Here is a 16,062-nt window from a genome sequence, read left to right on the forward strand (position 1 = left end):
AAGCAGGTCATTGATACCTTCCAGGGCTTGGGGTTCTCGATTAATTTCGAGAAGAGTACTCTCTCTCCAGCCACCCAAATCCTCCACCTAGGGGCGGTCGTTGATTCCTGGTTGGGTCAGGTTTTTCTCTCCCTGGACCGCAGGTCCAGCTTCTTGAAGTTAATTAACCAGATCCGGAAGGATTGTTGTGTTCCCGTAGCCCTTCTTTCCAGCTTGCTGGGAAAGTTCATCTCATGCATCGGAATGGTCCCGTGGGCACGACTACATGTCAGGACACTCCAATGGAGGCTGCTGCCATATCAGAGGGCCGATTCCAGCAACTTGACACTCAATGTACCAGCAACGCTGCAGATGCTGATATCTCTCAAGTGGTGGATGTCCCCAGCATTGCTCAGGGGCTGTGAATTCAGGGAGAAGGAGCACCTCATATTGACAACAGAGGCCAGCCTGTTCGGTTGGGGGGCTACACTAGACTCCCAGCTGGCACAAGGCCGGTGGTCAAAGAGTGACCTTCGACACAACATAAATTTGCTGGAGCTCTGGGTGGTCCACCTCTCCCTATGATGATTCCAAAACTCGGTAGAAGGTCACCACTTCCTCATCTTAACAGACAATGTTGCAGCAAATGCGTATATCAATCGACAGGGGGGCACACGATCCAGAACATTGCACTCCAAGGCACTATCACTGGGATACTGGGCGGAGAAACACCTAAGTTCTATCGGAGCAGAACACATCACCAGCATCGACAACCATCAGGCGGATTGGCTGAGCTGGGAGACGGTAGACAACGGAGAGTGGAGTCTGTCCAAGGAGCTCTTCCAGAGGATCTGCCAGAGGTTCAGGAGACTGGTGGTGGACCTGTTTGCCACTCCAGCCAACGCTCAACTGCCATGGTTCTTCTTTCGGTTTCCAGCTCGAGGAACGGAGGTGGTCAACACCCTTCACTCCAGGGGGCCAGTCGGGCTGCTGTATGCTTTCCCCCCCTGCCTCTCCTTCCCGGGATCATCCAGAAGGCAGTCAGAGAGCAGGTGGAGGTAATCCTAGTGGCCCCCTACTGGCCCAGGAGAGCCTGGTTCGCGGACCTGCTGAGCCTGTCGGCAGGGAGACCGTGGAGGATTCCCCGGGGGGAGGTGAGATTACTACAGGGGAAGTTGATCCACCCAGATCCACAGTGACTCCAACTGGCCGTGTGGAGATTGAGCGGGAGCGCCTGAGAGACACCCTCCTGCCCCAGAAAGTGATCAGAACCATCGAGGCTTCCCACAGACATTCAACCAATCAGATTTACGATGCCACCTGGTTGACGTTTGTTTTCTGGTGTCAGACTGCCCACGTGACCCCTACCAGGACCTCGGTACCCCAGGTGTTGGATTTCATCCAGGAGGGTCTGTACAAGGGACTGTCCCTAGCTAGTTAGGAGACAGTTAGCAGCACTAGCCACGGTGATTCCTGGGGAGGGCCTCACTCCACTGCCTTTAGTCAAGAGGTTCCTCAAGGGGGTAGCCCAACTTCATCCACCACCAGTCCATAGGTTTCCCACATGGCATCTTCCCATGGTGCTATGGGCCCTTATGGCCAAGCCTTTGAACTGCTCCGGATGGTCAGCCAGCAGCTACTCACTTGTAAGGTTGTGTTCCTGCTGGCTATCACCTTGGCTAGGCGAGTATCAGAACTGGGAGCCCCCTCCTCCAGGGAGGATCTATGCAGATTTCACAACAGGGTAGTGCTTCGCCTTGACCCGACATTTCTGCCCAAGGTGAACACGGTCTTCCACCATGCCCAGGAGGTGGTTCTCCCAGACTTCTGCCCAGATCCAGTCAGGGAGTGGGAGCACAGGTGGCACCTCTTAGATGTAAGAAGGGCCTTACGGATCTACTTAAGACGGATGAGTTCCGGAGGTCTGAGGCTCTGTTTGTATCGTTCCAACCCTCATCGCTAGGGAAGAGGGTTTCCCCGTCCACCATTAGTTGGTGGATTCATCTGGCCATTGCCCTCGCCTACGAGGTACAAAACTTGCCGGTTCCAGCCGGAATCACGGCACGCCCCACCTCGGAGCGGAACCACCTCGGCAGCCTGGGCCTCCCAGGCCCTTATAGAAGACATCTGCAGGGCAGCTACGTGGGCCTCCCCGTCGCCCTTTATCCGACACTACAGACTGATGCTTTCGCATCCTCTGATGCGGCGTTCGGCCGCAGGGTCCTGCAACAGGTCCTGTCAGATGAGTGAGAGCCCACCCTATGGGACGGAAACTTGGGTATGTCCCATCACTGGACCATCCTGCAAACCCACTCTGGAAAATGACAGTTGGTCATTTAAGAGGTGTTTGCAGGATGGGCCAGTTCCCACCCTAGGTTAGATAGACAGTATTGGGGGGTGGAGGTGTCTCCTTTGTGACTTGTTTTCAGGATCTCGGGAGCACATACTGTGTTGAAACTGGAGTCAAAGGAGAGGAGCCCAGAGGAGTGGCTTCAGCTTCCACCCTGTCTCGTGGCCAATTGGCTGTGATAATACCATCCCTGGCCCATCCTGCAAACACCTCTTAAAATAACAGTTCAGGTACGACCAACTGTCATTCATCTATCTCTACACAAAAGCTTGTCCAACACATGCCCAGTCCAATGTCTGAGAAACCCTAAATCATCAGTGTGCAACTATTGTTATCGAACATACTTGGCCATTCTATCACACCAACCCCTTCATATTTTATTGAATAGTCCAACTTCTAAAGGCACAATCAAATTCTGCCAGTATTATCCTCTCTGCTAACTTTTGCTGATATTAGCACTGCTATTCAGAAAGCACAACATACTATTAATCTACATCACCATTGAAAAAATAAACAGAATAGTGCATTTGCACTAAAACTCCAGACCATTCTTTTCTAGCCCCATAAGTTTAAGGCAGAAATAATTTCTGCCATTTAAGCAATTTGTTACATAATGGATTGATATAAATGGGTTAGGATTAGAGATTAAAAGTGTCAATAGCTTGGGGGAAGGAGGAGGTGGAGGAAGGAAATTATTATGGAAGAAAAAAGAGCGGGGGAATCAATGTTTTTTCACAGAAATAGAAAGTGAATTCAGTGCCTTATTTATTAGTAAATGGTTCCTGTTCCCAAACAATACAGGAAATCCTTGACTTATGACTGTAACTGAGCCTGGCAATTATGAATAAATCAGGGCAGTCATAAAGTGGGTCATCATGTGACTGACCAATTTTACCATCTTTTTTGCCATGGTTGTTAAGCAAACAGCACAGTTGTTAAGCAAATCCATTGTTCATCATGGCCATATTTTTGTCAGAAACCAGAAGTAAATACGTTTTTTCCGGCAAAAACTTTGTAAATCACAATCAAATGCCTGCAGGACATGTCCAAAAAGCTGTAAAGGCTGGCCAGTTGCAGAGCATGCAAAAAGTAGCCATTCTGGTTCCCAAATTTTTGAACAGGGTTGTAAGTAGCTTTGAAGAGGTCCATCATAACTTCAAACAATCACTACATGACCCGTCCTAGATTGAGCTGTATTGTATTTGATAGCATTACTACATGAACCATATTATTTGATTTCTAAAGCTTCCTATCTCACAAGTGACTCTGGGCGACATACATTATAATACATAAAACTATTTTAAAAATTAAAAAAATACAAAATAAATATGTATGGCACTAATTAAAGCGGCAGACAAGACATATCTCCTCGTCCCCAGTGGACAACCCTTGCAGCAGGTCAAATATCCCTGACTGAATTAGACAGGGAGAAACAACTGGGAGAAGACTTTTACTTAACCCAATATCAGCTGCACATACATTTATATATTTTTATAAATAATGTAAATAAATAATTAAATACCTATGATGTGAATAACCCACCAGCATTCACAATATTGTATTAGTCTCCTTGCTAGTCTAGGAACTGTGAGACTGAATGCATACCTACTCTTAGGCATGGCCTTTACCCTGTATATATAAGATCCCTTCTTAGGTAACAGAAAAAGTTTTGATCTTTGAAAAGGCAGACCTCTAGAGATTTGAAACAAGATGTTTTTCTATCTGAGTTCAGAAAGCAGGAAGAAAGCATTGTCTCTTCAGCAGGTTGATAAATGATTGGAGGAGGTATCCCAAGTACACAGGGTAAGCCTAGGGACAAAGGACTACATAATTCAGCTTAACTGAATTAAGAAACAGATAGCTGCTCTAGTTAGACACTGCATTAATTCTATTTTTTTAATCATTCTCCTACTGATACTTCCCTAGGCAAGTAAGAACCCTCTGTGCAATTTCAGACTATTTTCCAAAAGATGTGTCTTCTCTATTAACTTATTGTGAACCAAAAATCTAGCTTTCTAATTATAGTGGATCACCACTATCTTGTGTGCCAATAAGTTAATGGCCTGTCAACTCACTGTTCAGGCCTGGCTGCACAAGGAGGAGCTAGAGAGGTTGGAGCACATTCCAGCCCTGGCTGTGGTAGTGCCTCAATGCAGAGCTGCACCTCTCTGAAGTCATAGCAAGGAGAAGGAAGCAGCAAGGCAGAGGCTCCTCAGATGGTCACTCTCCAAAGGAGGAGGAGAAGAGGAGAGAGAGAGGAAGAGATGGATGGACAGACAGATTTCTACAATTTTCTTTCCAGAAAAAGTTGCCAAGTTATATACTACTTCTGCAAAAAAATACTAGCAATGTTTGAAAACTATATATAGTTTTCTATAGTTTTTGAGAAAATTATATATAGTTTTCTCAAATTAACAAATGAATATTGATATCATGACTGACATGAATAATTGCAAGTGAGACTAAGGATGCATTCATCTCAGGATGTAAAACCAAATATTGTTCTAGTAGTTAATTAAAAATTATGCCAGCTAAATTGCCAAAATGAAATGACTTTCTTTTATAGGAAATGTGGCTTTATTTATTAAATGTATGATTAATGGACTATCTGATATTCATTTCCTCGTTTTGACTTGGTAAGGACTTTTGTATCAACATACAAAAAGGCTTCAATGTTATCTTTAAACTAATGAACCAGTTCTCAGACATCATGTATGATGTTTTGAGTTTTAAATCCTTAGGTCAAAGCATTATTTTTGAACTTGTATCACTTGTATAACTATCATTCAGAATCAAGGTCTTTGTGAGGAGATGATGATGGTATTCCTTCAAGAGAGATCTAACAAAGAAGGGAGAAGAAATTTTCTGACAGTAAGAACAATTAATCAATGGAATAGCTTGCCTCCCAGTTGTGGGTGTTCTGTCACTGAAGGTTTTCAAAAATAAACTGGACAACCATTTGACCGGGATAGTATAAGTGAGCAGGGGGTTGGACTAGAAGACCTTTTAGGTCTTTTACAGTCCTGTGAGTGTTGTTGCTTTGTTCAACTTCAAGTGACTAACAGATACATTTTTCTCTGTAGGAGACTTAATTAGCCAACATTAAAGCAAAGTGTCCAGTGTTTACTTATCTCCAGAGGTGTTGGGTTCAAAGTATCAGGACCATATGTTAAGCTGAAGTACAGAAGATTTATTCAATCTATTCAACTAATGGTCAGCACTAAATTGGCATTAGATAGGCTCAACATAATTCAGGGGTGGGGGAATGGACTTGGATCCTTTGTGGCATCTGTAAAGATAACATATTTAACTCTGCTCATCAGCTCTGTCTGCTCTTCTCCTAAAAGATACATTTCTTGAACCCCAACCTGAATCTATCCCAAACTGTTGCAATCCTAAGTGAAGTCTGTAGTTCTTCTTGAATCTAAGTACTTTGGACAATTTTCAATTGTTATATTCAATATATAATTACACAATTCCAATGTTCATTAGCAAATCATTCATCAGAACAGGCAAATCTTCGTTGTACCTGCATCTGGAAACCATTATTGTATATTATGCATATCTAAATAGCATGTTTTTCAACTTCATAATGAGTTAACTAGCTATCATTTCTTCATCACTGACTGATAACAGCTGGATCTGGAAATAACAAAATTTTGTAACGGAAGTCGATTATTATACTACCAGCTTTTGGTAAACCTTGTCTTATAGTTCACCATTATGTGCAAATCAACCCACTAGTTTGTTCAATAAATCATGACTGAAAGTCATAGCTTAGTACAATGTACAAAGCTAATCTACAGCCATTTATTTAATTAAAAAATTGGTTGGATTATATGCAAAGCACTCAATCATAATACAGTTAGGTTTAGCAGTACAATGTGTGAACCTAAACATATCACAATATAGTTGTGTGTGATATGTTAATTCAGTGTACCAAATGTTAAATACATGAGGCTACCCTATATCTAACATTAGCCAACATGTCAATCAGAATAAAAAAGTATTTGTTTTCCCTTACTTTGAAATAAAATAAAAATACTAAAGATGTACAAAACATTTTATGATTCTGAGTTCAGAACAGGTTGTTCCAACCACACTGAAGCGAATTCTATGGTACTCCAATTTTGACAGAATTACTATTTCCATCATAATTATAAAGCAGTTATATCAATCTGTTTGATATAATCATGCAGAGCAAGCATAATACATCTTTCTTCTCTCCTGTGAAAGCTTATAGTAAAATTTGTAGTAAACATCTATGGTTAATTATTATTCTCATTTAATTTTCTCATTTAAATTTAATCTGACCTCAATATTTAGGGTTCTCTCAATATATTCCAATATGTATACAGACATAAGCATGAATGTTTGACAACAATTTAATCTATATATATAAAAGTCAAATGCCACTCACTCATCACAAAATCTCCAGAACTGCAAAGCCTGAAATTCAGCACATATGTTCCTCTTGGCTTCTAAGTGCTCGGTAAAAAAGGATTTTTTAAAATGACCATCACATCATCAGTATTTCTTATAACTGCCAGCTGCTTTATAGTAACATGCTCTGTTGCTACCCCTTCGTTAAACAGGGTGTGGGTGTGGCCAGTGCATGACTCATCCAGCCTGCGGGCTGTGAGTTTAGGCATTCTACTCACCCTCCCCACCTGAAAAGAACTCTGTTCCAACTGCTAGTTGCCTCACATTCCATTACCTAAGTTCCACTCCTTCACTCAGGAGTAGCCTGGGGCTCCTTACAGTTTGTAACTAGCTGGATACAGCATGGGTATCCAGCTAGTTACAAATGTATTTTATTCTTTCCTGAACCACTATACTAAGGAAGGTAGGGACGATGCTCAGAGAGATGCTCTCTCAGAACTTGACTGCTTGCACCACAATAAGCACTGACAGCTTCCATAATAATCCCTTCCTGTTGCATGAGGCTAGGCTGGATTAGTATGTGTGGTTACTGAGCTTCATTTTACAGTCACTTCCTATTTGGACTGGGCACAGAATCTTAATGTTAGGTTATGTAAAATGTTGGATGAAATATTTTGTGATAATATTATTGGTGATATTAGTATTACTAATCATTTGTAATAACATCAATAATTTTATGTACAAATGAGAATTACAGAAATTAATATTAAATATCAAAAATATTCCATATTATTAGTTATTACTTTCTGTAATACTGATTTACATACAATTATGTTTTAAATGAACAATGAGGTAAGGTCGTATTTAGATTTTGTATGTAAACGATATCATACAATATGAAGAGAATATACTGGAGTATCTCCAACAATTACAGTATTAGCTCTGCAGCAATGACCACATTAGTATCTCTGCAGGAAAATCCTGATCAGTAGGCAGTAACATCTCCCAGGTATTAATTGCTGATGTTACTTCTCTTCCAAATTCCAAAGTTAACAGTAAAGCTGTTTTAATTTAATATAAGAGGAACAATTTTCTCCTCTTGTAACTAATGCTTTCTCTGTAAATTACTAACTAGACACTGCTTCTGAGAACATTCAATATCTGGAAAAAGAAATCGCTTTCAACACTTACGAACACAGATTAAATCTGACCAAAATATTGTACTTTTTATCCCAAAATAAAGACTTTTTATTGATGAAACTTTGGTTGTTTAAGATATTGTAGTGCATTACATGTTAGGTATTTCTATAAATATTCCTAAATCAGACATATTCAATTCTTAAAATGTTTAATACTTACAGATTTACCATTCATCAGATTTGGTATAAATGTGGCAAAAGCCTGAACTCTGGTTTGATGTTAATTTACTGTGCATAAGTATTCAGATATAATATATAGAATATTTAGTAATGGACAAATGATATTCCAAGATCATCATAGTCTTGATAATGAGCAACTGATTAATGATCACAGAATACAATTGTATAAGATACAATATATTTGCTCAGAGTGCTAATATAATCTAAATATGTAAAATATAAGCATAGCAAGGATCATCTTTCTGCCAACATATCTGCTACACAAGAGAGAATACAGATTAGGCAAATCATTCTAGTGCCAGCGGTCACAGAAGCCAATGATATCTGGGGCCAAAGCGTGCCAGAGATTCCAAATTATAATATGAAATCTGTCTTTTTACCCTTGTGCAAAGTGAAAAATCTAGTTAAAACTATGGTAGCACCTAATACTCTTTATCACTATTGTGACTATGCCAGATAAATAGAGTACAAGTGTGGCCATTTTATCTTTCAAGGCCATCATGGAGAACAGCAACCAACTATAAAAGCATTAAAAGACCTAATGTTTAAATTCAGATTAAACAGCTCTCAATCTCATTGCAACCATTACAATATGTATGCTTTCCAAATTTAACTGTTTACAACTGTATGGTAGCTCCACTGTTCTCCATTCCTATTTTCAAGAGTTCATAATATTGAATTAATGTATTTTTTGCACTATAAGATGTACTCCCCCCCCCCCAAAAAAGTGGGTGGAAATGTCTGCATCTTATAGAGCAAATATTGCGGTGGGAGGAGGGGGTTGTTGCGATGGTGGCATTCCCTGCTGCTTCCTGTCACCACCACCACCATTCACCACTGCCGGGGAACGCTGGAGCCTTCACTGCCAAGCAGCTGATTAGCAGTTGGATTTGCCTCCTGGAATACCACTGATCAGCTGTTCTAGGTAGCAGGGATTGCTGCCGTCACTGCCGATCGCCGCTACCAAATGGCGGCAATTAGCAGTGGCAGCAATCTCCACCACTTAGAACAGTTGATCAGTGGTATTGCAAGAGGCTGATCCAACCGCTAATCAGCTGTTCGGCAGCGAAGACTCCAGCATTCCCAGGCGGCACCGGCAGCAGCACAGGTCAGTTGACTGGTAGTGGCCGGAAAAGAGCAAAGCCCTGATGAGCCATGTGCTGAGGCTGCGATAACATGCTGAAGCTGACCAGGCTGCTTGCTGTTTCGTGCAAGGATGCTAGCCAGATGAATACCAGATGGATGCTGGGAGGCAGAATTTTTTTTTTTTGCTTTCCTCCTCTAAAGCTAATGTGCGTCTTATTGTCCAATGCGTCTTATAGTGTGAAAAATATGGTATGTTCGAGAGGGCAAAGGTAAAGATGATACATGTAGCACACTGTGAACTAAGATAAATACCTGTGATAACCTGTAGGAAGATAAAGTCAAATAAGTGCATCCACTTGATTCTGAGGTGAAAATGGATAACTAAATAAAGCAGAGTATGCAAAATCTCTTATTTGTTCCAAGATTGTAGTAGCCATATTGAAACTAGAAATTGTACCTCAGCTGAACAATCTGCTACTATACAACACTGTAGTATAGTTTTAAAATAATGTATAGAATAAATTACGACAAAAATATAGACGCACACTTGCAGAAGTATTTCAGCATATTTAGTCAAACTAGAAAGATTTGATTTTAGGACTGAAGACAGACTATACAAACAAATTAACCAGTATTATTTTAATACTTTGTTCCTTATTTAATGTTAATTTTCACTACTAAAATAATTCAAAGACCTAGATTGACTTTAACCAGAATTTCTCTTAAGTCTTGTGAATATCTTGGGATGGTTGCTTTGATACATTACCATTTCCCCTGGTGGTCTTGAATTAATATCTTAGTGTCTTTCAAGCTTCTTAGTATCATTAGAAACGCTTGATCTTTAACATATTACAAAAAGTGTGACTGGATTCTATATTTTGAACTGTTAATTTGCACCTTAAATACAAGTTACTCTACATTAAAGTCACATGACATTCATGTTACAACTTATTCAACTTTCAGTTTGTTTGTTTTTTCCTATTGCATAATGTGCAGGAAAATAAGCATCCTTATCATGTCCATGCCATACTGTGCCAGGTGGTAATTTTTGCTAATATGTTAATTAATAGCTTTCACTAAAATAAACCAAAAGAGTGTAAGTGTTTTCAAAATAATAAATGTATACTAATACCTGACACTAAAAACTTATTTTATAGTCACTAAAAAATAGGACAGGCAATCCTCGGCTTACAACCATTCATTTAGTGACTGGTTGTAATCACTAAATGACTGTTCAAAGTTACAACAGCACTGAAAAAAGTGACTTGATTATTTTTAAAACTTATGACCATTGTAGCATCACATGTCAGTTGGATGCTAGGCAACTGACATGAATTTATGATAGTTCCAGTGTCCTGATCATGTGATCACCTTTTGCAACCTTCTGACAAGCAAAATCAATGGGGAAGCCAGATTCACTTAACAACCATGTTACTAACTTAAAAGGGATTCACTTAATAATGGTGGCAAGAAAGGTCTTAAAATGGGGCAAAATTTACTTAACACTATCTTGCTTAGCAAAGGAAAATTTTGGATGAATTGTGATCGTAAATTGATGACTACTGGTACTTTAATGAATGTAACTTGGATAGCAAAAGCATTGATGTGAACATATTACAATATCTGAATATTCTACTTTAGTTTCTACTTGAGAAAGATAGGTATTATGGCATGCTTAACATTTAAAGAGTATCTGCCTTTATGCCACAAAAACTTCTAATACAAGCTAAAGCTAAAATAGTACAGAATGCCTATGCAATCCAACATAAGTCTTATGTTGAAAAAAGAAGTTTTCACAAGAAGCCTAGACTTCTCATTGTACCTTTCAGGAAATGATTGACATGTTTTAGATGACATTAATCACAAATTTGATCGCACCAAAATCTTAGTTACGACTTACTGTATATACTCAAGTATAAGCCTAGTTTTTCAGCCCACTTTTTGGGCTGAAAAAAGCCACCTCGGCTTATACTCGAGTCAGTGAAAAATTTGCCCGAAATGGAGGAGAAAAAGGGGCAGGGCCATGCCGCTGGGTGACGCTCGTGAATGGCCCAGCGCCCCTGTGAGTTTCCCCTCCCTCTGTGTCAGTTTGCCGCGCAGCGTGCACTGCACCATCCCCCCTCCTCACGTTCTAATGTAATGCAGGGCTATCTTACGATTCCCCTTCCTCCCCCTCCTGCCACTCTGCAACGATGTCCCACCTCCTCCTTGTTATGGCAAGCAGCCACATAGCGATGTCCCACCTCCTCTGGTACAGTGATCCAATGATAGGAATCACTGTGCTGTGTGTCATAGGAGGCGGGACATCATCATCACAGCGGGACATCAGCATCATGAGGTGAGTGAAGTATTTCATTGAATACACCGGTATTGTGTGATAATAATTTGTTATGCAAGGCAAATTTTTACAATGGCTACTGTATATTTAATGGGCACAGGCAGGCTGTATATGTTATTCAATGGGCAATGGCATTATTGGTATCTATTTTTATTTTTGAAATTTATCGGTAGCTGCTGCATTTCCCACCCTAGACTTATACTCGAGTCAATAACTTTTCCAGTTTTTTGTGGTAAAATTAGGTGCCTCGGCTTATATTCGGGTCGGCCTATACTCGAGTATATACGGTACCTTGTGTACCACTGATTTAAAAAGTTTGATTTGTATGCAACCCCCGGTACACATTCCATTATGGTACTAATGGAATGTAAAACTACAATACCCTGTACAGGTATTTCCAATTTTTTGTGTTAAATACTTAAAATTAAATTGTGTATTCTTAAAACTGGAACATTCTTGCTTAAATATATTTTAAAACATACAAAGCAAATAAAGATACATTGCTCAGATACAATCAGTTATATTTTATGAAGGGTGAATATAACAATTACCCAAAGGAATCCTCAATAAAATGTGCATCTGCTTGCCATGTAAAGTTGGAGGTTTATATTATAGCTTCAGAATACTAAAAAATTACTTCACTTAAGTATTACTTTCCTCAGAATGACAAGCAAAAAACTAGCTGCATCATTAGCTACAGCATTCATTTTTTAAAAACTGGAATATTTGCCCAATTTTAAATCATATTACAATAAAAAAAACCATCTAAGTGTAGATAGTGAAGATAAAAAATGATTCATTTTTTAAATTAAATGATTTATTAGAGAACTAATGACTAAGGTACTTCTGATCAGGCATGAAAATATCTGCTATCTTCAGACATCAAATTATATAGTACTATAAAGCAGTGTTGGAGACAATAAGTCAATAGTACTGTTTGAGATGGATGTGCAGTATCTGCACATTTCTTAGTTTCAAATATATAATAGTGCAATGAGAAGGTTGTTGTCAGAATAAATTCAACAATTTTTAAAAACACTTTACAAGCTAATATGGCCTATTTATTGATAAATTTCTTAAAAACCAATGCTTTGGGCAAAATTTAATAAAATCTGAAACATGTAAATCAAAATTTCAGTCTTCAAAGAATTAGCAACACTAAAGTAACTAATATTAAAGAAAGCATGTTCATAAAATTTTCTTGAGAAATTTAAAATGTCTTACCTTTCCAGTCTTGTGGTCAAACCAGACAAGTGCATGATTCCTAGACAGGACTTTACAGTCAAAGGTGGCATTATTTTGAGCCGGTCGACATCGAGCCACTGATCGTCCAATTTTGACAGGCTCATCCAGGTAGACATGGCGTTCTTGAAATGGATGAGAGTTCGGGCGGCAAGTAAAGATAGCCAAGGCTGAAGGCATTGAGGATAGATATGTGGTGCCACACCAACCAGGAAAGAAGAGAAACTCTTCTTGATCCAAGTCCCCCTCCACAGTTGATAAGCAAAGCTCCCACAATACTTCACATTAAAGCAGGACAAACATTACCTGCCATCAAGGTCTAACAACTCATACCTCCAGTCTGTGAACTAAGGCAGGCAATAATCCAACAGAGAAGCCCCATTGTTTTCTTTTAAAAAAAAGGTTTGTAGCAAGTTTAAGAAGTTCCACTTTAATCCATCTCCCTCAATGATGTGAATAAGCATATACCACTCCAAAGAGAAACAGAACTTGTTCAAATTAAGGTGGAGATAGTTATAAATCCAAGTGAATGACTCACACAAAAAATACTTGTTTGGGATGTGCGCACTTTTATCCTCTTCCGTAATCACTTGCCCAAGCTCTTCTTCACCAGAGAAGCAATAAAAATTTCAAGAGAGTGGGACTGAAGAGGTTCACAAGACAGGAGTTAAGAACTGGAGAATGATCCAGGGATAAGTCTGTGGTTCATCGTTTCACACATCAGCAGGATCAGGAAAGGGAGGATGCCTTGCTAAAAAAAAAACCAGGTTCTCCCCCTCCCTAGGCAGCATAGGCCCAGGCTCCAATTTTCAAGGAGCCAACGGAAACCCCAGTGCGATCATGAAGGAAATGCAAGTATTTCCCCATACATCTTAGCGCAATACACCTGGCTACATATCCGAGCCACTGAATAACACGGGGCTCCTCCAGCAGAGAGAGAGAGAGAGAGAGAGAGAAACGGACAGGAGGCTGATCAGCCAGATGCGGACGTCGGGTGAAAGCAGGGCTCTAGTGGGGTCCCTTCCACTGAGGGTCTAAACCGACGCAGATAACTTATCGGGGAAAGGGGGAGAAAGCCGTCCGGCGGCTCTCGCTGTGGAGGTCTCGGGGCAAACGGCGGCAGAATCTCCTCAGGAAACTGGGAGGGCGAAGGCCGGTGGCACCGCGGGCGACGAAGACTCGGGAACTGCAGGTGGCAGCGAAAGGGCGAAAAATTTCACTCCCTTCCTGAGGCGCCTTTTGCTCTCGCCCTGCCGGAGCTCCGTCCCGCTACCGCCCCGGGAGAGGCCTGGAGGCCGGACGCCTTACGAGCTGGGTGTCAAGCGGCCGCCGTCCACGAAAACTTTCCCTCGACCTGTGAAATCAAAACAAACCCGGTCAGCCTCCGGAGCTCAGGCGGGCCCCGGCTCAGCCGCCCCTCGCGGGGTTTCTCGGCTCGCTCAAGGCGCGCCAGGGCGAAAGGGCAGCGGGACGCGAGAGCCTCAGCGCCCTCCGCCCGCCCGCCTGCTCTCCCGCGCGCTCTTACCTTCCCAGCAGCAGCAGGAGCGGCCATACTGACTGGAAACCTACCCGGTGTAGCAGCCGCCGCCGCCGCCGCTGCCGCCGCGCTGCCGGGGAGGGGAAAAGGGAATGAGAGGGGTGGAGCTGCCTTGCAATGGGCCTGACCAAAAGAAAGGCTGACGGCCGGCCAGCCGTTCTGCGCAGGTGCAAACTGGGAACGCGCGACAGGGAGACATGCGCAGAGGGAATCGCTGAAGCTCTTGGTTGGAGACTGGCAAGCCGCGGTTGCCCGTACTCTGGGAATGCGCTGCTGGCGCTGTTTCCGGGTAGTTAAAAAAAAAGAAGAAGGGTAAAAGCTCACCAGAGGACTAAATGGAAAGGCCCCGGCCCCTAAAGGAAATTTAAGTTCTGCAAATACTGGGGGTGGGGGGTGGGTGTTCCCCCAAAGAAGGGAGGTAGGGGAGAAAGCATGTTGAATGGCAAGGGGTGGAAAAGCGGGCAGCCAATAGGTTTACCTGAGAAGACGGGAAATCTAAAGCAAAATTGGATATCGTTACTCCACGGAACGAGTGGGAAAACTTTTATTTGACACCTTTAAAAATTGCGAAATCGTTGCAGCAAGAAATCGAGGCGGAGACCTTGTCCAGTATTGATTTGCCTGGGAGTAATTTCATATAGAATAGAGGTTTCTTATTATATCAGTATATATATATTGTTTATTAAGCAGTTTATACGATCCCTGAGATTTATTCCAGTGTAAGTGCGGATCAGTTTGCAGATAGTTCTTTAGTCCTTCGTTCCCTTTGCCACAAATGCCTCCTGCATTTTCATCAATGATACCAGACATGTCAAACCAAACAGTATTTAAAATTATCTTGAACTGGAAGGTTGAGTACAAATCAACAAGAGCAACATTAGCAAAACCAAGGTCAAACTTAAATGTTGAGGAAACAACGGTACAAGGGCAGGAGATAACTGGTTACAGAACATCATTTAAATTAGTTGGGCTAGAGTCCAATTCTGCTTTGTTCATGGGGAGAGTAAGTTCCACTGAACGAAAAAGGCTGCATTTGTGCAACACGCCTATAGTTAACTGGATTGTTATTCAGCCCAATTTCCTGGATTCACATGATGCATTAATTGATCCAGGAACTGCGCTCACACAACATGCTAAATTAAAATAACTAATTTATGACTGTCATGCAAATATAGTCACTTGGTAATATTTATCGCATTGTTTTTAAATTAATCTGTTTTTTCATATTCAACATTCAAACCAGTTAATTAAAAAATTAAACACTGGCTCTGTTGACATGAACACATTGAATATGGAATACCTGTCTAGATTATATGAGCTCTGCTAATGAGTAATTACATAGTTCATATCCTTTGAATCCAATAAGGTAACAATGGTTAAGTATGTCATTGTAAACACACCTATTTAAATATATATAATTTTGTAACAACTATAAAATCCCAATTACAATTGCTCAAGTATTTTCAAATCACAATAGCTGGTCTTAAATGTAAGCATCCTCCCTCAATCACAGTCCTTCCTAAAAATCGTTGCCAACACTTTTCCTTTTTTCCATATAGATTACAATCCTGATGTCAGGGTCTAATTGCAAAATGCAAAATATGCTATTTTCTTACTTCTCCCCTTTCTGGAATATATATAATTCTTTACAACAATAGAGATTTATTTACCATATTTTTCCGACTGTAAGATGCACCAGAGTATAAGACACACAAAGATTTTGAAAAGGTAAATTTTTAAAAAAAGTTTTTGCCCTCCCCGGCCCCCA

At 40.9% G+C, this 16,062-nt stretch overlaps 1 protein-coding gene across 21 annotated transcripts in view; it reads right to left on the reverse strand.

Moving 5' to 3' along the window:
• Positions 1-14,415, reverse strand: part of SLMAP (sarcolemma associated protein) — an 83,776-nt gene extending 69,361 nt beyond the window's left edge. For all 21 annotated transcript variants that reach the window (XM_087709021.1, XM_087709020.1, XM_087709027.1 and 18 more), the window contains exons 1-2: positions 14,283-14,415; positions 12,740-14,111 (exon numbers count right to left, since the gene is read on the reverse strand). In XM_087709021.1, the coding sequence (XP_087565147.1) occupies positions 12,740-12,937 (198 nt within the window). In that variant the 5' untranslated portion in view covers positions 12,938-14,111; positions 14,283-14,415. The remainder of the gene's footprint in view (positions 1-12,739; positions 14,112-14,282) is intronic.
• Positions 14,416-16,062: the final 1,647 nt, after the last annotated feature.

This window comes from Thamnophis sirtalis, unplaced genomic scaffold (genome assembly GCF_051295495.1).
Source record: "Thamnophis sirtalis isolate CommonGarterSnake01/CBP01778 unplaced genomic scaffold, rThaSir2_p1.2 scaffold_3, whole genome shotgun sequence".
In the NCBI taxonomy this organism is placed as follows: Eukaryota; Metazoa; Chordata; class Lepidosauria; order Squamata; family Natricidae; genus Thamnophis; species Thamnophis sirtalis.